The 16,439-nt window shown below is 36.8% G+C and overlaps 1 protein-coding gene across 4 annotated transcripts in view; it reads right to left on the reverse strand.

The window, feature by feature from the left end:
• SMARCA2 (SWI/SNF related, matrix associated, actin dependent regulator of chromatin, subfamily a, member 2) overlaps positions 1 to 16,439 on the reverse strand; it is a 103,864-nt gene that overhangs the window by 22,814 nt on the left and 64,611 nt on the right. For all 4 annotated transcript variants that reach the window (XM_042825555.1, XM_042825556.1, XM_042825558.1 and 1 more), the window contains exons 25-28: positions 15,148 to 15,311; positions 13,262 to 13,489; positions 10,804 to 10,881; positions 8,888 to 9,106 (exon numbers count right to left, since the gene is read on the reverse strand). In XM_042825555.1, the coding sequence (XP_042681489.1) occupies positions 8,888 to 9,106; positions 10,804 to 10,881; positions 13,262 to 13,489; positions 15,148 to 15,311 (689 nt within the window). The remainder of the gene's footprint in view (positions 1 to 8,887; positions 9,107 to 10,803; positions 10,882 to 13,261; positions 13,490 to 15,147; positions 15,312 to 16,439) is intronic.

Here is a 16,439-nt window from a genome sequence, read left to right on the forward strand (position 1 = left end):
ACAGCAGTGTGGTGTTTTGTGACTACCTTCCACAAGCATCATATAGGTCTTAGATCAGTTCTGAACTCATTTTACAGGAATCAAACAACTTCATAGAATTAATCAGTGGAGGTACAGAGAATAATATCAGATTTGGTATGTAAGTCCTGTCTCTAATGTTCATACTACACAACTTTGAAGACAGTTATTTTTCCTTTGATATAACTACAGTATGACTAAGCTAAAGCATACTGAAAAGGCACTGCTATTACTTACAGTCAAAGACACTAAAGACACAAAAGGAAATAAAAATGTAGTTGGGAGACATGATAAATTTACTTGATGATAAAAATGTGTTGAAAATCCCAAAAACATAAATGAACAGGAAAAGTATGCTAGCTTTTAAATTCTCTAAGCACAAATACTAGCTCAGCTATGCAAACTTTTCAGAAGTCTGAGCTTTTCCAGGGACAGTAAATAGCATGCACTTGTGGTTTAACCCAACAGCAGTTCAGCAACAAACAGCCATTTGTTCACACCACCTCAGCTCAAGGTGGGATGGGGTAAGGAATCAGAAAAAAAAAGGAAGTAGTACTCACAGGCACAGGTTAAAATAGAAACTATTTACTAAGACAGGAAAAAAAAAAAAAAAAAGGGAGAGGGAAAGAGAACTGACTATGATGATAGCAGTATAAATGTATATCTATAAAAAAAGGGACACACAATGCACCTGCTCACCTTGCACGCATCCATGCCCAGCCAGTCCCAGAGCAGCAGTTGCCACCCAATCAGTTCACTCTTCTCAGTTTTATGTTTTTTTTTTACATGATGCCAAATAGTATGGAACATACCTTTGGCCCATTTAGGTCAGCTGCCCTGGTTCTGTCCCTTCCCGCTCCTTGTGGCCCACCAGCCTTTCGCTGGCAGGGCAGTATGAAGAGCTGAAAAACTGAAATGTCCTTGGCTCTGTGCAGCACTGATCAGCAACAGCTGAAACATAGGTGTGTTATCAACAGCACTTTTCTCCTAAAGCCAAAACATAGCATCATATCAGACACTGTGAAAATCGTGTCCCAGCTGAAATCAGGACTGCACTGTTCTGACAACTGACCAAAAACTGAACTAAAGGGCTGTTAAGGGCTTAACAACAAAAAACCTATCAGTAAAGCAGTTATTAACAAGAGGCTACTGCTTTACAAAAAAAATGAATTTCCTGTTTAACAATTTTGAAGAGAAGAAAGAAATGAAAAAACCCCACAATAGGCTAAGGTGTCAAAAACAATGAAGTGTCACTTCTCTACTGCTACCTACCATTTTCTCTCTTCAGAATAATCTAAATCCTGCAGTGATATTCCAATACAAACCTCACTTATTTCCTTCTATGCTCCATTTGAAATCCTGTCTTAATTTTATATTTTTTCTCAGTTTGTGTCTGACAGCTGATGAAGACTTCAACTTTCAAACCTGAAATCTGTCTTCCATGAAGATCACTTCAAAATCCAGTTCTGCTTAGTTTCTCAATTGCAGACATTCCTGATACCTGGCTATTCTATAGCTTCCACATATCAGAATTATTTGCTGGCTCCTCCTTCTCTGTAACTAGATTGCTCTCACTACATTACAGCATAGAAATCAGTATATTAATGATAACGATTATGAAGAATAAAAATTATACCACATTTCCGATTGGATAAAAGGGCATGGGTATACATTACAATCAAATGTTCAATGACTAAATATCTGGAGTTAAAAACAGGGTTGGGAAAGTTAACTAAATTTCAGATAACACTATACAGGAAATTTCCATTCTGACTTTGCTGCGTCTAAATTAAAGCACCACATAAATTCAAATCTGCCCAAGGCAAAGAATTAGTAAATGCTTCTAGTGTTTCTTTATTTTCACTGATGACTGATTCTAATACAGACAGGGAAGATTCCAGATGTTTTCAATCCATCACAAGTGAGAAATGGACAAACACTTTTTTTCTTAAAAAATGCAAACAAAACGCTATTATTACAAAAACACAAACTTGTAATAAAAAGTCTTCTCAGCTATGCTGGACTTCCACAAAATAAGGAACTCTAACTTTTCAGCCAATATTTATGTGTCAGAGTCTGCATGTTCACATTACTGAAAACTGCTTCTTTCTGAGAAGTGAGAGAAAGCTGTTTTCAGTTTTGCACTTAAAAATTGTAAACGCTGCTTATTATTAGCACAGAAATTCCAACTGTATGCTTTCAATTGGAAATTAGGGGTAATATTAACGCAAATTGTAGAAAAAATTCCTTGCATTTGATTTTAAAGATTGCTGTGGAAAAGAAGCCTGACATTATAATTCAAGTATATACATTTAAAAAAATTGCCTCATCCAAGATTTAGAAAAAATACCTATCTAAAATTTTGTACATATAATGCTTTTATCCTATGTACTTTGTTTTTGGTCTGGTATAAACACTTGTATCTTACTGTATAATCATTATCTGTACTATGACAATTAGTAAATAAAGTATCACAGAGAGACAGCACTGATAAAGTTCCTCCCTGTTATAGGAAACTACATTGACACAAATGTAAGTTCCATTGTTGGGAACAAACTGAGTGATAAAAAGGAATGTTTGAATTAGTTATATTGTAATAACTGTGAATATGACTTCTTTAGGCAAACAGAGCACTGAGAAAAAATGCTTTACTGCATTAAGACACTAAATGGCAAAACAGCATCATCTCTATTCTGTGGTCTACATCTACTCAACCACAAACTCTTGTGGACTTCTGCAGGCTTTCAAAAATAAGTGAGACTTATTTCTCCCATTTAAAAACATGTATACTTTATGTCTTATTAAGTTGATTTAATTTGAAGAAACAGCCTGTTGTTCAAGCAAAACTCATCCAAGGAAAGAAAAAAACAAAGGAATTACTTAAAAAAGTTATATGCCAGAAATCATTGTTACCAACCTCTTAGTCTATCACTGAAAGATACTTTGGTTTGGTTTTTTATCATTTTTTTGTTTCTTTTTTAAATCTTCTACCTGTCTTTCTGAAAATCTAAATCACCTACCAAACAACTCTAGTTCACTTTAGCACTGTGTGGAAACTCTCTAATTCAAAACTAGAGGATTGGAAGCCAGTCCATAACAGACTTAGAAAACACTGCACATAGGTGTAAAAAAGTAATGCTTCCTATTTTCAAGGAAAACACAACAAATACAAAGAACACAATAACTGAATTTGATAGAGCAAATTCTTCGCTACACAACTCTATTTTTCAACACAGTCACCATCATTAGCTATGCATTTTCATCAGCAGTGAACAAGAGGCTGTATGCCATGCACATAACAATATACACCAGTGGAGGTGACCCACTGTTACCATTGCTGAAATACACCACCGCTGTCTCACTGTGCTTATATCCACTGGCTGGTCTCCATAAATGTTCAGCAAGTGTTGATGAATGTCAATGGGTCCAACCTTTTCTAGATGGAGGAATTCAACGACACACCTTTACTTAAAATGCACTTCTATTCTGACAGAGTGGCCCTCTGCTGCCATCTGTCACTCAGTAACAACACATAACAGAACACTGGTGAGAAGGTTCCATTTCTACTGCCTTGCCACCAACATCTGTCTCTCACAGTTGGCCAACATAATAAAACGAGAGTCATTTCTTTCGCAGTTGCCCTCACAAGTGAACACTGTTACATGATAAATATAATTCTGAAAGGGTTGTTAATAATAGCTGTTCTGAACTATGTCGTTATCTGTGTATTTCGGATTGTTTAGAACCTTACAGTGTATTGATAAAGAAATCAGAAGAAAACTGTACAAACGGAACAAGATGCAAGTTTAAGAAATACGCTGCTAGAATACCACCTATGAAAATACTATAGGCAAATCTATGACGAAAAAAATATTATTTACAGACTAACAGTTGTAAATAAATAAATTTAGTGTGATTGAATCTTCAAGACTGATTTAATTGAAGTGGTAACAGATACAGTTGTAATTTCAAATAGAAAAGAAAAACAAACCAGGAATTGAGTATGATCAATCACAGAATCACAGAATGACCTCGGTTGAAAAGGACCAGAATGATCATCTGGTTTCAACCCCCATGCTATGTGCAGGATCGCCAACTACCAGACCAGGCTGCCCACAGCCACATTCAGGCTCACCTTGAATGCCTCCAGGGAGGGAGCACCAACAACCTCCTTGGGCAACCTGTTCCAGTGCATCACCACCCTCTGTGTGAAAATCTTCCTTTTAATATCTAACCAAAACCTCTCGTCTCAGTTCAAAACCATTCCCTCCCTTGTGCTATCACTATCAACCCTCGTAAACAGGCATTCCCCTTCCTGTTAATATTCCATTACGATGAAAGGAACATAACTAGAGGGATTCCTCTCTCTTTTTAAAGATCTTCTGCTCCTCCCTTCCTTACCACTGAAGTCTCAAGCTCTTCTGTTGCATTATTGCCAAATGCTGTGACACAATACAGATCAAGATGCAGTGTGTGTTTTTTTAAGGGTAATGCTGTCTTCAGATGTGTCTTATTTACTTCCACATCTCTGAGATATTACTATAAAACTATCTAGCCAGGAAAAAAATGTCATTTTTTCTAAACACAATTATTTTCTTAAATCGTCCGGAAAAAAATGATCAGTTTCCAGATTGCATACATAAAGATAATATTCAATTGATGAAATGCCATTTTAGGCAACTCAATTGTACTTTGCACATTTATTCTTACATAAGATTTATAAATAACACTATGAAGTTGTCACACTTATTCTTCTTTAATTGAGACAGTACTGATTCCTTGAAGTTTCCCTTGCCAAAAATAACAACGTCTAAACCCAAATTGAAGAATTTTAAGAATCACTCAACAAGCCTGATAATGAAAGGGAATGTTTCTGAAACAAAACGGATGAGCAAGAAATGCAAGAACCCTTCTGACAGCAATTTGCATAGGAAATATCTTATTTCACACCAATTACAAAAAGGTGAAAGATAGAAATAGGGTTATGACTGCAAACAAGTCTTCCTTGCTACTTGCTCCAATCTTTCCAGTTCTATTCTATTATTTTCTATTACGTACAATTTTCACCAGAAGAGAAAAACAGTTAAAGAAAAATACATGCTTCCTGCCTTCTGGATTCCCAGGTAATTCATCTTCAAGAAAAATTTAACAAAACTGAGATGCATCACTTTTTCCAATTTATCTTGTACTTATGACAGAGATGCATATGTGCGTTGCACAGACAAAATGCTAGAGCATTTCAGGACTGTTCATTTCACTGAGAAATACTGGAAAGAGAAGAGTTTTCTTCCTATTTTCAAATTGTACTGGTTATCTTCTCTCTAACTTACTCGGAATTCTGAATCTGGACAACTTATCTTTAGCAGAATAATGACAGTACATTAACAAAGGTACCATGCGACCATCGCTACTATGTGTTTTTTTTGGGGGGAGGGGGGAGGTTGTTTTATTTTGTTTTCTAACTCGACCAACTAACTCGACCATGTTTCATATGGAGAAGGGGCAAAGAAAGCTGCATTAGAAACTTTTTTAAGTGGGTGACAAGAACAGGTGGGGGAGATTGCTTTTCTCGGTTTTCCAAAATTCTATCAAAATAACAAACACTGAAATAAATAAAGAGTATAATACTTTTGTGTCCTACAATATGGGATGTTCTGTTTTCCTTGCCACCACGGATTTTAAGAAAAATGAATAAAACAGGTCTTTATACCTTGGCAGTACTATGTATTTCACTTCCAGATCTCTTCTTCTGTAGTCTAAAATAAATCTTTTACTGGTGAAATGTATCATTTTATTCTTCCCTGACACTTTTTTTTTTTCTTTCCTTTTCAACAATTTGTTAAAACACCACATTAATTAGTTAAGAACTTAAAAACAAAGTTTAAGACAATTCAGTAGTATCCCTAGTAATGACTATGTTCTTTTCATTGCCTGAAGATAAATCTCTAAGGAGAGCAGGCTGCAAGTTAAAAGTTAAAAATAGTAAAAACCAGAAGATTCCCAAATAAAGGAATTAAACAGTATTCCAAGGATTTACTCTCTCCCTGTCAGACAAGACAGTTTAATCTGCAGGGGAATAGTGAACACAAAACTTAATCAGAAATACATTTTTATGATCACTAATAAATGGTTCAACATGATGGCTTCTGTTCACAGCCCTGAGACAAATATTTCCTGTTGCTGTTCACCCTGTCTTTATATACTAATGTAGACTTCTTGTTTCTTTGCATCATAAAATGTTCATTTATTTTTCTTCTTGAATAGTAGAGTGGTTTTCATGTATATTTATACATATTATTTTCCTCTGGAAAAAGTTAGGATATCATTAATTGTAATGTTAATTGCCATGGCAGACTGGAGGTGTGGATAACTGTTAAGCTGATAGGCTTAGTATTAAAATGGAGGCCTTCGATATTTTTCTTCATAAAAAAATTCTAAAATTCAATCCTTCAGAATGGAAATTGCATGGTGAATTTTTAGTTTGTTTTAAATAGGTTTTCTGGGGTCAGTCTCCCCTCATTTAAAGAGCATTGCCCACCTTTTCATCTGAGACCTACTAATTAAGTCAGGAAAATACCTGGTATAATGACAGAGTTTACAGCCTCTACAGATGTGTTCTTCATGTGGAAACTGTAGCCCTAGCTCTTTCAAGGACTGTGTTTGCTTCCAATGCGTTTTCCTAAGATTTGGCAATGGAAGAAGTAACCAGAGAGAAGTGATCGACACCTCCCTCTCTGCTTTTCCTCATGAGAAAGTTATAGACCACAATGAGTTCATTTCCCAGCCCTCTACTCCCTAACTAAGCTACTCTCAGCCATCCCCTATACATCTTGCCCTCAAGTCCATTAACTGTTTTTGCTCTCCTTGGGACTCATTTTAACATTTTTATACGCACTTATACACACTTTATATAGCAGAGCCTAAAACAGCACATAATACTAAGGAGAGGCTGCACCAACGCAGAGTACAGTTGGACAATCATTTTTTCTGACTATATAATTATGCTGTGCACAATGAACTCCAGGATACAGTTGGCCCTTTTGGATTTTGCCTATCAGCAGGAAGTAAACAAGACAACACTCATTTTGGACTCAAACATGCTTGTCTGGCCAACAAACAAAGCTATTTCAAATCAAATGCACAATAAAAGAACAGAAGTTTACTCATGTCATCTAGCCAGAAGTTACCCTGAACAAGAAGAATGCTGATATTTAGCCTCAGAGTAAGAGAGAGTCAGAGATAACTGACAAAAAAAGCATGAGAACTAGATAATCTGTAACGGTCATGCAAGAGCTGTCTTGAAGCCTCTGCCTTAGTCAATGCTATTAGAATGAAGATAAGTACAGAGTAAGTATTCCAGATGGCAAAGAATAGGTTAAACATGAAAACGCCCCTAGATCAGCAGGATAAACGCACTATTTCATGGTCTCTCAAAAAAATCCTCTGATTCTTGAAGCTGATTCTTCTGAGCAAGGCCGACCTTATAGAAGCACTCATGAGACTCTAGGAAATCTTCCCACAGATCCAATATTTTGCAGGCCTGATAGAAACAGCGCAATGATACAATCTCCCACAGCACTTCCACAATACACATGCCTCCTAAGACCAGGAGCAAACTCCTCCTTCCTTTTTAGGGAACGTAGTTGTCATGCCAACAGTTAGAGAAAAGCAAGCTGCAGCGACAGCTAGTGATGAAGCCTGTTTGTATTTTACAGTTTCTCTGGAAGGTTGCTACTGAATTTCAGATACTTCAGGACAGCAGCACTGTCTCACTTGACACTGTTTATGCCCATGCTTACTGCTTCTGTTATTATCTTGCCTCTTGCTTCCAAACTCACGTACCTGACCTCTTGACAAGGACAGAGCTGACACAGTTTGACAGTATACATGCATGCACACAGGCCTTGAGTTATTATCTTTCCTTTAGGGATCTGCTATGATGTGTATATTTATGAAGGTGGGACCTTAACTAGAATATTCAGCATACGGCATATCAGCAGAGGGATCAGAATCTAGCAGAACTCCTCAGAAAAGAGATGAAGTAAACCTCCAGCATAAATCAAGGCAAAGAGGCAGCTGAGTACTGGATACTGATATTCTCAAACTGACTTGTTATTCAGAAATGCAAAGTTTCCTTCTGCAAAGGCCAATGAAGAGGATAGATACAAAGCTGTAATAGCAGCTACGGGAAGAGAAAAAAAATCAACTCTTAGCAGCATCTCTCACAGTGCACTCTCACGATCACTTTCATAACTCAAGTACATAAGATTTCTACCCAGAAAAACTATATTCACATTGGCATCAAATCTGTGATTATTCTAAAAAAAACATTCTCTTAAACAATGTAGACTAATTTTGTGCACAGTATTTTATTGGTATGTATTAGAAATCATAATGTTACCAAATTTGCTGGTTTTGAAAACAGTTTCTTAACCTTCTTAACATCCCTATTCCTACCATTCTAAAAAGATGTATGGATTAGAATTCATTTTACGTGTATTTTGCAGAAAATGGCAAGATTCCCCAAATGCAACAAAACCAAAGAAACTCTTCTTTAAGGTTTTGAATTCTAGTAACATCGCTTAGCAAGATTTTTTTTTGCCTCAACAGAGCCAAGACTTGCAAAAGGAAGAGCATGGGGAAAGAAGAATTGTGTGGAAGTTTCCAAGTTACTAGAAAGACTAAATTAAGCTACTTAATAAATAGATAGGTAGAGGTGCAGCTGCAAATGCTTACTACCAGCTAAAAGTAGATCTTACCTATTTCCATTGTGCAACTTTGTAGTTTTCAATGAAAAAAAAAAAAGAATAAGTAAATGAACGACACACAAATAAGTGTCATCTTTAAAACAAACAAAGAGTTACCCTACCCGCAGCCACTGCTTCTCTGTGAGAGCATCACTGTAGTCCACATCCCTGCGCTGACGGGATCCTCTTCCAAATATCTTTTCCTCCTCTTCTTCACACGTGAGCCTTTCAACTTCAGCATCGTCCTTAATAATCCAGGATGGCAATTCATCCTCCTCCATCAAGCGGGGCTTGCGCTTGGGGTTTCTGGCATCTTCTCTACGGCGGTCCATGTCCATACGCTGAAATGGTAGATGGGAAAGGATAAAACAGTTGTAAAGGCAACTAAAACAAACCACTGGAATTCCTGCCAGCTAAGAATACTTGAAATTTTAAACCAAGTTCTTCACAAGTACTTCCCTTCCTCTAGCCCAAGACTTGCAAAATGCAACTGTAGAAAGCAGCTACATTTTACAGTTGATTTTCTGTGAAATTCACCACTCCATAGCTAGTTTACACTGAAGTAACTCCATAAGACCCAGGTAAGACAACGCAGATTAAGAAAGAAGGAAGCTATCCATTAAAAAGCTCTATTATTTTTTTTCCCACACACAGTTTTACGGTTTCTATATATTCATAAATCTGATTTGCAAATATTATTAATTCCTTTACAACATCCTCAAAAATATGTTATATAACTAAAAAGAATAATTGAAAACATACTAGTTTTGTGATTCTGAATATCAGAGAAAGTAAATTTAAAAGCAGACATTAGAAAAAAGGAATCAAGAGAGATAATTAAGAATTCAAAGAAAAGATGACTCGGTGACAGAAATCCAACCAGCTTCAACAAAAATTTTTACTTCTCCTGCATTAAGAAAAAATGAAAACACATACAATAAAAATCAGGCAAGATTAAGTAAAATGTTAAGAATATTAAAAGGGTAATATGGTGTAAAAACTTTAAGCTGGACTTCAATTACTCACACAAATTAATTTCAACTGTGGTGACCAATTACCTCATAAAATACATACGGATACTCAGGATACATTCTTGTGTGAATTAGGTGGTTTATAGTTCTCCCAGGAAAGCATCCGTTTCTCTGCATTGACTATATGCTGATCTAAGCCCTAAGCTCCCATGAATCTCATTTAGGTTATTTAACTAGCTCAAATAAGACAATGTGTACAGCCTTTTCAAATATACCTTAAAATAAAACCCACTCAGTCATAAAATGTACTCAGATCAAATGTACTCATTTGATCCCACAAGTGTCTTTGTTGCTCAGTCCTGCAGAATGAAGCAACACAGGTAGAATGAGAAGAGATGATGCTTAACCCTCAGTGGTTAAATTTTTAAGTATCTTCTTTCTGTTGTTTCAGTGTCTCTTAAAAGCCCATCAGCAATCCTCACCACTGCACAGATGCAAAAAATTGGAAGCTATGCCTACACTAACATACTAGTAATTATTCCATTGTTCACATTTGGATCACTGGAACTACTCTGGTAATTCTTCAACAGTTCTAGCAGCAGCAGTAAGTTAACAGGGCTCTTGAAGAAATCAAGAAAAATTAGCAAACCAGCTAATTTCCAAGGAGAACTGCACTGTAAGTCTACTAGTTTACTATCTTGTTCAGTTCCCGTGTTTGCCTTTGTCAGTATCACAGCACAAAAGTGAAAAAAGTTCTAAAAATAAAAGCATGCTGTACAACCTGTAAGACAAACACTGACTATCAATTCTAGACTGCCTAAATTTCTTAGGTTGTGTCTTCCAGATTGGCACTGCTCCGCTACTGACTGCAAGGATCTCTGAAGTCTTTCTGTCTTGTGAGGAACTCTGAGTTTAGGAAGTCTGCTCTCCTTTCCTCAGATAAGCAATGCAAGTAAATAAAGCCATTCCTACAACAAAGTTTTACAACATTTAAATGACATATAAGGTTAAAGCCTTTGCTAAAAACACTAGAAATGATATACAGCATATGATCATATCATTCTCACCATAAAGAGATCAAATTCCTCCTCACGTCGGGCGATCATCTGATTCAGAGTCTCATCATCAGGAACTTCATCTTCCTCCTGGTCACAAAGATTGACAAAGGTACTAGAAAGAAGCTTTCATGTTCAACATAAAGTAACAGTCTGCATCAGGCCAGCAATGCACTGAGCCTCCTTCTGTCAGTACATGTGTGAAAAATGCAAACCAAAACTAAAACTTCTAACATGATCAGCAATTCAGAAGTAACACAAAGTAGACAAAATTAGAGACAATTGGGACTTATTACCACCTCCATAAATTGAGAATGAGGAAATGAGCAAACAGGCAACCAGGAAATTTTGGTTTGTGGTTTTCCTGGGTCAGAAGCACAGCTAAAATACATGCATTTCTGTTCTGATGTTCTACAGTACTCCCTTAGAAATATAATTCAGCAGTATAAAGTCTTTTCTTATAGAAAGGAAACTGAATATGGTCCCTACCTAAAGAAAAAAAAAATTAAAGTATCACCAGCAAAAAAAACCCAACATCATGTCACTACATTGGGAGCATTCCTCTTTCTCCGTCTTTTTAGAAACAGACACAAACCTCTGAAAGGCCTTTGAAACAGTCCCACACATCATATTTATCTCTAAAAAGGACAGATACGGGTTTGAAGGGTGGACTATTTGGGGGATAAATAATCAGCTGGAGGGTTGCAGCCAAAACATTGTGGTCAGTGACTCCATGTCCAGGTGGAGGCCAGTGACAAGATATCCCCCTATTCTGGAACCAGTGCTCTTCAACATCTTTATCAATGACATAGACAGAGGGATTCAGTGTATCCTCAGCAAGTTTGCAGACAACATCAAGCTGAGTGATGCAGCTGACATAACAGAAGAAAGGGATGCCATCCATGGGGACCTGGCCAAGAATGGGAAGTGAGCCCACATGAACACACCTTCAGCAATGCCAAATGCAAGATGCTGCACCTGGGTCAAGGTAAACCCTGGTATGTATACAAATTGGGAAGAGAACTCCTAGAGAAGGACGTGCAGGTTTTGGTGGTCCAGAAATTTGAAGTGAGCCAGCAGTGTGTGCTTCCAGCTTGGAAGAACAACTGCATCCTGGGCTGCATCAAAAGAGGAGGTGGCCACCATGGAGGAGGAGGTGACCACCTCTAATTGCCCTTGTCAGGCCCCATCAGGAGTACTGCATTAAAATCTGGAGCCTGTGACGTAAGAAAGACATAGAGCTGCTGGAGCAGGTCCAGAGGAGGGCCATGAAAATTGACAAAGGGCTGAAGCACCTCACTTATGGAGAAAGGCTGAGAGATCTGGGCTTGTTCAGCATGGAAAAGAGAAAGGTCTAGGGAGACCTCATTGCAGCCTTCTGTTACTTAAAAGAAGGTTATAAACAGGAGGGAAGCAGACTATTTACACAGTCATAGGACAAAGAGAAACAGTTTTAAACTAAAAGGGAGATTTATATCAGATGTCAGGGGGATATTTTTTTCATTCAGTGGGTAGTGAAGCACCAGCACTGGCTGCCCAGAGAAGCTGTGTATGTCCCATCCCAAGAGCTATTCATGGCCAGGCCCTGGACATCCTTCCTGATGTAATGCCAGATGTAGCAGCTGTCAACCCTGTCCATGGGAAGGGAGATGGAGCTAGATATCTTCATGGTCTCTTCAACCCAAGCCTTTTTACCATTCTATAATTTTCTGAGGTAGGAAAAAAACACTGCAAAATGGGACTTCTAGTGTGCGCCTTCAGTATAAGCAATACATTAACATAGTAATTTCTAAATGCAGTGCTTATCCAAATGATGATTGTTCACAGTAAAAGAATAATCTGCAGCACCGGAGAAAAGAAGGGGCTCACCATTCCACAACCACAGTTTCAAAGACCAGGACAAACTGCCAGTGATACTTCAACCTCACTGTCCACTACTATACACAAAAGTGTGACAGCTGTCTTGTAACAACTATTTTTTTTTTTTTTTTTCTGAATAGAAACTGGTAATTACAAGTCTCTTGGTACAGAACCAAGAAAAAAGTTATTTTGGCTGCCTTGCCCAAACAACATCTAAAGTCTTACCAAGAACCCAAAAGAAAAAGCAGGGTTTCAAATGATTAAATGTAAGAAGTCCTAGTTTTCTCAGTATATCTGAAAATCACACTATTTTAAAACACGAACTGGTTTTAAAGACTGCTTTATATCCTGGAAAACAAAAACAAAAACAGCCCTTGTTCAGAAAGTTTTTGGCAAAACTGAAAGAGCAAAATGGATTTAATATGCAAAAGATTTTATCATCACCAGATAACAACCTATTACTATGACCAAAAAAAAAAAAGAGATTCCTTTGACTGGATGTTAAGATAATGATTACAGTTCTAATTTTGAAGTAGTCAGTCTTTGAACTTAGGGAAAAATTAAGTTCTCCCTCAAACATGCTCTTCTCAATTATTTCTAACAACATTACCTCATTTTCTTCCTCATGCTCCAGTATAGCCTGCAGAAAAGCTCTCCTTTCATGACTTGAAGACTTCTGATCAAACATTCCAGCCTGAATAACTTTTTGATCTACATTCAACTTATACTTTGCAGCAGCAAGAATCTTCTCTTCCACACTGTTCACAGTGCATAGACGCAGAACTCGAACTTCGTTCTGCTGACCAATTCGGTGAGCTCTATCTTGTGCCTGCAAGTCCTATTAAGTAAAGAAGACATGGAGGGATTTATGTAAGTGTGCAACTCAAATCGCTTTCTGCTTACAGTGTGTAATAATGCTGAATTCTTTTTGTCATCAAAGGGAACTACCCAAACTACAGTCCACTATAATTCACATGGCTCACTCTCAGTTGTTTTCTTTCTTAAAATTTCATCAGATCCAGATAGGGAGAAAACAAAGAAAAAAACTTGCACAGTGTGTATACCGTAAATGCTGTAAGCTTGTGCAGTGACTGAAAAGGGTTTACGTATACATTTTTTCTTTTCTGCACAAAGGTTCATGACATTCCAAGCCAGAATGAACCCTAAAGTGAAACATCTCTTGATTCCAGGAAAAAAAAAAAGATTAGTAGCATAAAATTAATACATGATCTTATCTAAACTAAAGGTAGTCACTAATTAATAAATGTGTGAACTATAAATTATTTGATCTGTAGAATAGGCTTTTATCTTTGAATAGTTCTGTTAAAACAGTTTAAACATGATCTTAAATTACTTTCAGAACACTGCAAACTACTTTTTGGTAAAACAATTGCACTTAAAATTGATAGAAGTAAAAAAAGCAAGCTGTAGATCACTGGGAAATAATTATTTTTATTAGTTCAAAATCTTACTGATCTTCTTCGGGGGAAAAAAGAAATTAATGTACACACTATTTCAGCAAAATGCTGTCACAATTTTCTGCTACGTCACAAAATAAATTTCTTGAAATAAGATAATAATAAACCAGGCAATGAGTTTACACATTTTTTGATTTAATAATCTGTCCACTAGATTCTCTAGGAAACATTCTCTAATGTGAGATTTACTGCTACCCAACTGTTAAAATATACTTGCATTAAAAAAGGCTGTGAAGGTGACAGAGATAACCAAGAATATACAGAATTAAGTGCCTTCTGAGGTGGTTTTTAAGCCTTTAAATTGCTCCAGATTTCACAAGCTCTGTTTTAAACTGATTACCAGAGCATTTATGCAACTGCTGCTTTTAAAGTTCTATGTAAAATTCTTCCATGTCTTAACCTTTATTTTTGCACTTAACAACACTTAGGTGACTAGCTTACAACTTTAGCTGAAAAGCTGAAAAGACATGCATAATCACTATAATCAGGTACTTCCCACAGATACCTAACTTCTGTTGTTACAATTATAAAATGCACTAAGTGACAAAGACCAGCTTCCTCTTATTTTTTTTAAATTTTAAACTGAGAAGAAGAAATAAGCCACCACCAGTGTCTCAGGACAAGACTGATATGGCCATTAACTTCTCAAGACAAAGCATTGATCTGCACAGCCTTTTCTAAAACACTACAAACTACTGCAGAATCAAAATGAGGAATACTTGTTAGAGCTCTGAACAATAAAGAATGAGTATAGCTATAGTACTGGTACAAGACTAGAAGACCCCTAGCTGAGAATCCCTCGAGACAGACAAAATAATTACACAAACTCAGAATTACTTCACTGATTCAAACTAACACATTTCTTGACAGTAGTAGTTTGTCTTACTAACTGCTCCCAAAGGAGAATGCTGTATCAATACCATTTACCTCAGAATATAACCTCGAACTAAAGAAGCAACCCAAAAAAACCATCACGAATTCTTTGCAATCTGCTTGCAGATAAGCAAATAATAATCACCTGATGAGGATTCCAGTCACTATCAAAGATTATAACAGTATCAGCAGCCTGGAGATTCAAGCCTAGCCCTCCAGCCCTTGTACTCAGCAAGAAGATAAAGTATTGTGACCCAGGTTCGTTGAACTTCTTCAAGAGAGCAGCTCTATCTTCTGATTTTGTTGTGCCTGAAAAGTAAAAACATAACAATGATGTGAACCAAAATACTCTTAAATACAGTGTAATGCCTAAATGTACAGGAGACAGTGAAATTTTAGCTCACTTGCTCCTTGTGATCTCTGCTGTATTTTCCATAATAATAAATAAAATACTGCCCATGGATGTTTCTGTCACCTGTTTTTACTACATTTGAGAGAAGGACTGCAAAACACTTGAGGGTTTATTTTTGACATTTCAAATGTAGACTTTAAAATGCCAGCTACCATTGCTATACTTCTTATAACTCACATAAATTTCAACTGAAGTTATTATACACAAACAGAGTTGAATGTATCTAAGTATTTTTAGAAGTCATTAGTAAATTGATTAATCAAAACATCAGAATTTATCTTAGGAGTCACAGTAATAAGAAGAACTGAAAATTCTTTATATGTCATATCTTAAGTGTAGTTGTGTATGTGCAAGGGAAAGAGAGATGGCAAGGAATTCAGTTGTGGTTAAAAAAGAGATGAAAAACAAATATTGCACAACCTGGCAATCGCATTAACTATTACACACTTAATCGAAACTCTACGTGGACAATCTCTGGTCCACTGATATCCTGATATTTTTCACACTTCTGTCTGTATTTGAAAGCCAAAGAAAATCTATTTTCATACATATTTATATATTTATATAAAACAGAAGATATCCCACTATTACTTAAGTGGGCAACCTTGGCTGGCTTCCTAAACTCCTCCTAGATGCTCTCTCAGTTCCTTTTCCTTAAAATGACAAGAAGAAAATAAGATGGAAAAGGTTCTGCACTGAAATGAAGGCAGTTTACTAAAAGCAAAAGCTATGCACAGAAGTGAAGCAAAAAGAGGAATTCACTCACTCCTTCCCATTAGCAGGCAGATGTTCAGCCACTTCCTGGAAAGTAGAAATCAGTACACATAGCAGTTGCTTGGAAAGACAAACATCATAACTACAAATTTCCTGCATCCTCTTCCTTTCCTTCAGCTTTTATAACTATGCACAGTGGCATGCAATATACATTTTGGATCTTGCATCTGCTCCCCAGCTCTTGCTCTATGCTTACTGCTCACCCTCAACCTAATTGCCTTGGGAATGGGAGGGGGGTGCAGCTCGGAGAG

The sequence above is a fragment of the Centrocercus urophasianus genome, unplaced genomic scaffold (genome assembly GCF_019232065.1).
Source record: "Centrocercus urophasianus isolate 14NV4802_14NV808 unplaced genomic scaffold, USGS_Curo_1.0 seq_25, whole genome shotgun sequence".
Taxonomy (NCBI): Eukaryota; Metazoa; Chordata; class Aves; order Galliformes; family Phasianidae; genus Centrocercus; species Centrocercus urophasianus.